The 8,592-nt window shown below is 43.2% G+C and overlaps 1 protein-coding gene across 1 annotated transcript; it reads left to right on the forward strand.

Moving 5' to 3' along the window:
- The first annotated feature begins 442 nt into the window (after positions 1–442).
- On the forward strand, positions 443–7,711 carry LOC106582997 (specifically androgen-regulated gene protein). Its single transcript, XM_014166692.2, has 4 exons — positions 443–565; positions 3,325–3,496; positions 3,756–3,951; positions 5,515–7,711. The coding sequence occupies exons 2-4, from the start codon at positions 3,392–3,394 to the stop codon at positions 6,696–6,698; spliced, it is 1,485 nt and encodes a 494-aa protein (XP_014022167.2). The 5' UTR covers positions 443–565; positions 3,325–3,391; the 3' UTR covers positions 6,699–7,711.
- Positions 7,712–8,592: the final 881 nt, after the last annotated feature.

An 8,592-nucleotide genomic window follows, 5' to 3' on the forward strand; every position in this document is an offset into this window, starting at 1 on the left:
GAATCGAACCCACAACCCTGGCGTTGCAAACACCATGCTCTACCAACTGAGCCACAGGGAAGGTCTTGACTTGGTCTCCTTCTCAAATAACTAATCATCAACAGAAGACACACCATTTAAGTAGACCAGAACTGACAATTGTTTTTCAACGGTAAACGGCCTCAGTGAACTACATTTATTTATCCACCATCTTTGGTAGACCTACAACTACACTGGCTGCATTTAGACAGGCAGCAACAATTCCGATTTTTTATTTTTTTTTTTTTTACACTTATTGGTCTAATTGGTCTAAAATAATTGGTCTAAAAGACCAATTAGTGAAACGAATATCAGAATTGGGTTGCCTGTCTAAACGCAGCCATAGACGTGCAGCTTGAACGAAGCCTTAACGGCTAGGTGTACTGTGCTCTGATTGGTTAATAATGTGTGGCACATGGTCTATTATCACCTGTAGTAGCGAGGTTCTGAACAGAAGCGCCGACGGTACAGGCAACAGGTCAGATGGACTAGACCTGCGCGATTAACGGAATGTGGTGTTACTAGCACAAAGCCTGTACAATTACAGGTAAGTGAAAGTATAAGACAATAGGGAATAGATTACCTGTATATTTTGTTTGATATTAAACTGAATGATTCTTGAAATTAAAACAAATGTATAGCCTTCATATTTTGCTGTAAACTATTTGCATGGCTACTGTATTTTGCCAAGATTGTATGGCTACTGTTTTAATAAGACACAATACCAGCATTTACTCATATGAGCTATATCCTCAATACAATTGCCTTTGTTAAAACATAGCTGAAATTGTCCTATGGGAGTGGCAAGATCAGAAAAATACTTTGACCCTGGTGTTGAATATCAGCTAGCAAATCTTAACCTGCTTTATGACAATGAAGTGTTATTGCCCATGTCACTTTAATGCCCCCAGCGCATGTGTATGTCTGAACAATTCCTGCAGCAATGTTTACAGTGTAGTTTGTCCTAAATGGATGGGGAATGACACATTTGTTTTTTATTGTGTGTCAGGTGACTCACCATCAAAGTCACATATTGGTTGGATTCAATATGCCCACACGGCTTCAGAGAGCTGAGCCAATTGAGTAAGCCCTTTGATCAGTGGATAATAATATTGTTCTGACTAATAAGTATATGTACTTCTATGTCAGAGGTGGTGAGCTGAAGTAATGATTAACTAGATGATCTGTGGTCTGTCATTCTGAGGAAATGTCAGCAGGGTTTTACCCTACCTGCATAATAGCTATTAAAGCTCTGTACACACTGTACAGCAACTGAATATACTGTGTGGTGATAATCTGCATCGATTTATTTTCCCTTCTTGTGAACCCTCAAGCAATATTTTCCAAGACTTTGCTTTCAGCCATAGAGCAGGCGGATCACACACATTGGCATGATAGGGGTATGAGGGTTCAGGTATTTTGTGTCTCTTGGTTAAACATCTGTGAAATGCATAGTACAAGACACAATGGAGGTTATTAATTTAATATATTGAGCACTTGGGACTGGAAGGTTCTATCTGCAAAAAGCAGATTCTGAGACAAGATAATTGACTTAAAAGTGGCGGCAGGTAGCCTAGCGGTTAGAGCCAGTAACCGAATGGTTTCTGGTTCAAATACCCGAGTTGACAAGGTGAAAAATTGATCGATGTGCCATTGAGCAAGGCACTTAACAATAATTTGCTCCAGGGGTGCCGTACTACTATGGCTGACCCTGTAAAACAACAAATTTCAGTACAGCTATCCAGTGTATGTGACAAAAATATTTTTGCCGTTAAAGTAACCGAGTGGTTAAAAGTGTTGGGCCAGTAACCACAAGGTTGGTGGTTCAACTCCCCTAGCTGACTAGGTGAAAAAAGCCTGTGCCCTTGAGCAAGGTGCTTAACCCTGATTGCTCCTGTATGTCGCTCTGGATGAGAGCGTCTGTTAAATGACATAAATGTAAAAAGTTTGAATAGTGTCAGCAATTTTTATTTTGTATTCCTTTGAATTTAACATGAATTGGGTATTTACAGTATCATATAGGTGACAAAAATGCAGATACAATCTTAAATCCTAAGCTCTCGATATTATGCATATCTCACATCTAGTGAAACATCCATTGGAACATGCTACACAGTAGGAGACTGATAACCACTGATAAGGCATTTTATTACTTTTCTATCCAGTATCGACTGTATTGTTATTCCCCTATGGAACACTTTTCTTTTGAACCAGAATAAATGATGTCGTGTACTATCCATTGTCTGAATGACCTGCTACTGCCCTGCTATTTGCATGAGATCAGTCTAGATTGTGCCAGGTTGAAAGACAACAAACGTTATCACAAACTTCACATTCAAATTCAGAGCTCAAGAGCTGAAGATTGCAGGTTGGATGTATAATTTACATAAATGCTTGTGGATAGAGGACTTTACTTCCACAGGGAAATGGCCTGGTCAGGATGGAGCACTGTAACGTGACAAAGCCTCAGCAGTGAACAGAACAGGACTGCTATTGTGTATACTGACCTACTTAGTAGCCCCACTCAGGTGTTGAAACCAGAGTAGAGGCATTTCTTATAAATCAGGTATTACTTTATTATGGTCTCAGTCACAACACCACAAGAGCTACTTCAATATAATATTTGAGGTTTTTATCTCACATTTGTTTGTTAGTTGTGCATTCACACAATATGGAAAAATGTGTGAAGAGGGATGTTCAACAATAGATCCATCGTTACCTACATTATTCTACATTTTTCAAAGACATACAGAAGAGGCTACTCTATCTATACCAACAGGTATATGGTTAAGTAGGATGCAGCGCTAAGAAGGGATATCATTTGTATTGTCTTTCATTCTCGCTGAAATTGATCCTGCTGAAGGAGATTAGAGTAGCGTGTTGTAATCTGAGTCACGTGTGGCCAGGAGAGTAGTTAGCTAAGATATCGCACAGAAAAATACTTAGCTATGATACCCTGTTATTCTCCACTAGCTCTGTTACCCATTCATCAGGTCCGTGTGAATCTGACTGTCATATTAAAAGGTTTAGAAAAGTGTGTGTGTGTGTGTGTGTGTGTGTGTGTGTGTGTGTGTGTGTGTGTGTGTGTGTGTGTGTGTGTGTGTGTGTGTGTGTGTGTGTGTGTGTGTGTGTGTGTGTGTGTGTGTGTGAGAGAGAGAGTTTTTGGAGTCAAATTATATTTGATTAGGTAAGTTTTATTTGTGGACAATTAGATAAGAAATAGTAATAAGTGCTATATTCAAAGTTCACAAGTTTAGTTAATGATTTTATTCATACATCAAGTTGTTTTGTATTTCTTTTTGACAGGGAAAGAACGGTTCTCCACTACCAACTTCTATTACTACCTTGGACTTGAGAAACCTTCATTTTTACAATGCCAAAGAGTGACACATGGCCCGGTGGCGTCGCCATAGGGACAATCACTGGCATGGACAGTGCAGGCAGCTGTGACAGTGTTGTCAGTATGAACTCTGGATTTGTAAGTACATTTGGTCATCCTCACATTTCTCAAGTTGTATTCCTGAACCTGCATAGGAAAGCAAGCTGTCCCAAAAATAAATAGATTTTGTGACAAATGACTGCATCTCAGAATGAACTGAATTGACAATAGCTTCAGGGATTTGTGGGGGACAGTTTGACATTTTGGCAATGAAGCCCCTTTTTCTACTCACTCAGAGTCAGATGAACTCATGGCAACGATTTGTATGTCTTTTAAGTTGGTCTGGTGTGTCTTACAGAGTGACAATAGCCTCAAGCACCTGTCTGCTGAGGAGAGGGCATGTCTCATGTTCTTGGAGGAGACCATAGAGTCCCTAGAGGCTGAGGAGGATAGTGCACTGTCCAATGATGAGCCTGACTGCCTGCCCACCACCGGCAACGTGGCCACCAAGATGGCCCACCTCTCTGCCTCCATGGGCCAAAACAAGCTCAACAGTGAGTGACCTGCCCAGGAGGGAATTACATCCTCTTGAATATCAACATACCGTACTTCAGTGGTGTGTATTCATGGATGCCAGTCTTCCCCAAAAAATTGACCAAGAAAAAAAAAATACAAATATTTATCTTTCACAAGTTTTCTCTGTGTTTCATAATTTTCCTTCAATTCGGAAGAGGCTGAATGTACACTATATATGTACACTATATATACAAAAGTATGTGGACACCCCTTCAAATTAGTGGATTCGGCTATTTCAGCCACACCCATTGCTGACAGGTGTATAAAGTTGAGAACACAGCCATGCAATCTTCATAGACAAACGTTGGCAGTAGAATGGCCTTACTGAATGGCCTCACTTTCAATGTGGCACCGTCATAGGATGCCACCTTTCCAACAAGTCAGTTTGTCAAATTTCTCCCCTGCTAGAGTTGCCCCAGTCAACTGTAAGTACTTTTATTGTGAAGTGGAAACATCTAGGAGCAACAACGGCTCAGCCACGAAGTTGTAGGCCACACAAGCTCACAGAACGGGACCACCGAGTGCTCACGCCCATAGAGTGTAAAAATTGTTTGTCCTCGTTTGCAACACTAACTACCGAGTAACAAGCTGCCTCTGGAAGCAATGTCAGTACAAGAACTGTTGGTCAGGATGAAATGGGTTTCCATGGTCGAGCAGCCGTACACGAGCCTAAGATCACCATGTGCTATGCCAAGCGTCAGCTGGAGTGGTGTAAAGCTCGCCGCCATTGGACTCTGGAGCTTCCGACGGATGAATCTGGCTTTGGCGGATGCCAGGAGAACGCTACCTGCCCCAATGCATAGTGCCAACTGTAAAGTTTGGTGGAGGAGGAATAATGGTCTGGGGCTGTTTTTCCTGATTCGGGTTAAGCCCCTTAGTTCCAGTGAAGGGAAATCTTAATGTTACAACATACAATGACATTCTAGATGATTCTGTGCTTCCAACTTTGTGGCAACAGTTTGGGGAAGGCCCTTTCCTGTTTCAGCATGAGAATGCCCCTGTGCAAAAAGCGAGGTCCACACAGGAATGGTTTGCCGAGATCGGTGTGGAAGAACTTGACTGGCCTGCACAGAGCCCTGACCGCAACCCCATCGAACACCTTTGGGCTGAATTGGAACACCGACTGCGACCCAGGCCTAATCGCCAAACATCAGAGTCCGACCTTACTAATGCTCTTGTGGCTGAATGGAAGCAAGGCCCCGCAGCAATGTTCCAACATCTAGTGGAAAGCCATCCCAGAAGAGTGGAGGCTGTTATAGCAGCAAAGGGGGACCAACTCCATATTAGTAATCATGATTTTGGAATGAGATGTTCGACGAGCAGGTGTCCACATACATTTGGTCATCTAGTGTATCATGGTCGCTAGGCAAATTAACTAACAGGTTATAGAGCAAACAACACAATTATCACAACACACAGGTTGTAATATGGCTTTTTTCCTGGCTTCCATAGGGATTTTACCCACGCACTGCTACTGTAGTACATTCATCCATTTCAGCAGGGGAAAAAAGCATCTAATGATAATTTTGTTTGTCTTTTAGATGTATCAAAATATCCCAGTGATGAGCACGGTTACCTGGTTCCTACTCCGTTCATCCTGGCCAACAGCACCGCCTGCATCCTGCCCAGGCCAGGAATACCCCCAAATAATGAGAACTCTCACCCAAAGCCCCAGGTCACTGCCTTGGACAACACGCCATCTCAGAGCCATCACCCTTGTGTACCCCCTGAGGTCAATGTTGTGGTGATACCCCCTCCATCAAAGCCCAAAGACTACCCTTGTCAGAGACCACCCCCTTCACCCAGGGGCCCTCTGTCCTATGAGGCCCTAGTGCAGCTGAGGAAGAGTGCGTCCATGAAGAGAACCCTTCAAAGTGCCACAGCTGAGACCAGAGACTGGAACAGGCAGCCCTCTTCATCAGCCATTCCCATTGACCTGCACCATGGGAGCACACCCAGGGACCCCTCAGTCACCCCAGCCCAGGTCACACTCCCCCAAGAGCCCAGCAAGCACAATGACAGTCCTCCAGTAGTGTTCCCAAAACCCCCCAAAATACCCTCACACATTGCCCTGAATACCCAAAAGGGTACAGCCAACCCCACCACAGACTCCAGTGCCCCTTCCTTGAGCTCATCACCCACTGACAGGCATTTGTCAGACCCCCAAAAGGTGAGAAAGGAGGCCCTGCAGAAGCTGGGGCTCCTGAGAGACAATAATGAGTCCCAACCTAAGTCTTTTACGCCACTGTGCTCCTCCAAATTGCACTCCACCTGTGACCTAACTTCAGCCAGTGTGGGAGTTAAAGCTCAACCCCACGGTAACTCAACAAGAAGCCAGCCCTCATCCACCGCCCAAGGACCCAGAGAACCTAACAGCAGGCCGGTACAAAGCAGCAGCTTCCTCCATCGCTCTAGGAGTGAGGAGCAGCCCCCCATACCGCCCTCACACCTGACCAAACCCAGTGGGGTCAAAGCTGCCACCCTAGAGCGTTCTGGTGTGGGGCTTGGGAGCTACGTGACCGACAACCGGAAATCTCCCAAGGATGAACGTTGCACCCCACCTGCTCCCATCAAAGCCCCAGAGCAGGAGAAAACAACACTCGCTGCGCAGCCAGTGTCCACCCACAAGACCCCGCACTGCCCGGGCTTCAGTGTGGTGATGGTGCCCAGCATGGGAGAAGACAGACGAGAGGCTCTTAGGAAGCTGGGGCTGTTGAAAGACTAGGCCTGGAGAGAAGGTAGCCATATCTCTTCCCAGTGGATAAATGGATATATAAAAGGGGTATCAAATGGAACAGACTTCCTCCACCACCGTAGGCAGAGAAGCAGCATAAAGAGGGAATTGAATGGATTTCTGTAAATATTCTTAGGGCACTGAACGTGCTGCTTTATCAGGAAAAGACCTTCTTTCTTCCTTTTCTGTCTGTAAAACCTCTTTCTGCAGTCTAGTTTTCATGTCAGTTGTTTAATAACATATTTGCAAATTGTTTTTCAAGGGTTTTGCTGTTACAGAATCAGTCACTGCACACTTATACAGTAGGTCAGAGGAATGAATGCAACAGGCTTATTCAGAGGGGTTGGGTTAAATGCGGAAGACACATTTCAGTTGAATGCATTCAGTTGTACAACTGACTAGGTATCCCCCTTTCCTATTCATCATATTTTTGGTATAATTGTTGTGTAACAGACTGCGTTCATGGTATGCTTGCGATGAGAACATGTATTTGACCATACACTAAAAAGTTAGCCTATTGTGTGTCAGATTGTGACCATTTCCTTAATTTCGCCCAACCAGACTGAGCTTCCTGTTGTTAAATTACAGCCATTTTTTCCTCCAACCATCACAGCCCCATCAGATAATATTTTTTGTACAAAAAGAGAAAGAATTCTTTATATTCCCGAGACCCAACAATACATTTTTGTCTTCTCTAATGGACATTTGTTTTTGGTCCATATCTCTAAAGGCCATACATGCCACTGTGTTAGGGCCCATTGTACCTTTGAGAGGACATTCTGGGCTTTTCAATGATATCACTTGTGGGGGTGTGACTTGATTTTTTTTCTTCCTGGTTCTTCAAAATGGCTACCATCACAATTAGCACATTTTATATGTTGTGATTTTGATATTCAAATTGTTTCTAATAGGTAAATATAATTTCTTCACATTAAATAAGATATTGTTAATAAAGTGGACATAAAGATGTGCTGTTTTTCACATACTGTCCCCATTTACTGTAATGCTAATTGTTTTATATTTACTATAAACAGAGTCCCAAAGAAATGTTTATTCACCCAAAACACTTAACCTTTCCACCTGCCTTACCTTTCTCCCCCTCAATGCACCCTCCTCTCTTACAGACTACTCATTTTACACATGCCACTTTCGCAATGAGAAAGCTTACTCAGCTGTCTGTGTGTTATCAGATTATCTTGGACTGCACCTCTATGAACCTGTCCTACTGTGCTGGTCATTCTTGATGTCCAAAGAGCTCTTTCTTTTCATTTAACAGTATAAGAGGAAGGTCTGTATCTTATATAATAGTGTTGGAAAACACTATCTGGTAATAGTCACATCATCACATCATCAGTGTCTCCATGGTGCCACTGCAGTTCTCTCTCAGTGAGGGATTATTATAGTGTAGCCGTATCCATTTCTGAGCAGAGAACTTTGCATACAATGGCGTCACATCTCGCAACTGAAAGAACCGTGGTCGGTCAAGTCATATTGAACAATAGATGAAAAAAAATCTATCCATTGCCTAAGTGGGAAACACCATACGGAGAAAGAAGAGATGGTTTGATTCATCGATATACAGGACACACAACCCTGAATTTTTTTATTGTGATGGTAATTTATGTGGTTAGGGACATTAACTTAAATGTCGTATTCAGAATTGTCAGAGGTATTGTAATTTGTAATTTTCAGGAATGCTAAATACATTTTGCTGCCGAGGAAGCCTGGCTCAGATTGCTTGTAAAAAACAATTCAGATTGGCTGTGTCACTCAGCTCCCTGGAGATCACAAAGTCGCTCCACACTTGTCTTGTTTGCAGACAACAGGGAGGTTTGTCTTTGACACATCCTTTCAGAGGCCAGGAAACCGGAGGCTAACCTACACG

This window comes from Salmo salar, chromosome ssa22 (genome assembly GCF_905237065.1).
Source record: "Salmo salar chromosome ssa22, Ssal_v3.1, whole genome shotgun sequence".
NCBI lineage: Eukaryota > Metazoa > Chordata > Actinopteri > Salmoniformes > Salmonidae > Salmo > Salmo salar.

What these genes read in the sequence shown, in the direction of transcription:
- LOC106582997 (XM_014166692.2), top strand. Translation starts at nt 3,392, where the DNA reads ATGCCAAAGAGTGACACATGGCCCGGTGGCGTCGCCATAGGGACAATC. An exon ending in TCAGTATGAACTCTGGATTT is followed by an intron (nt 3,497 to 3,755) that starts GTAAGTACATTT and finishes TGTGTCTTACAG; the next exon opens with AGTGACAATAGCCTCAAGCA. An exon ending in GGGCCAAAACAAGCTCAACA is followed by an intron (nt 3,952 to 5,514) that starts GTGAGTGACCTG and finishes TTTGTCTTTTAG; the next exon opens with ATGTATCAAAATATCCCAGT.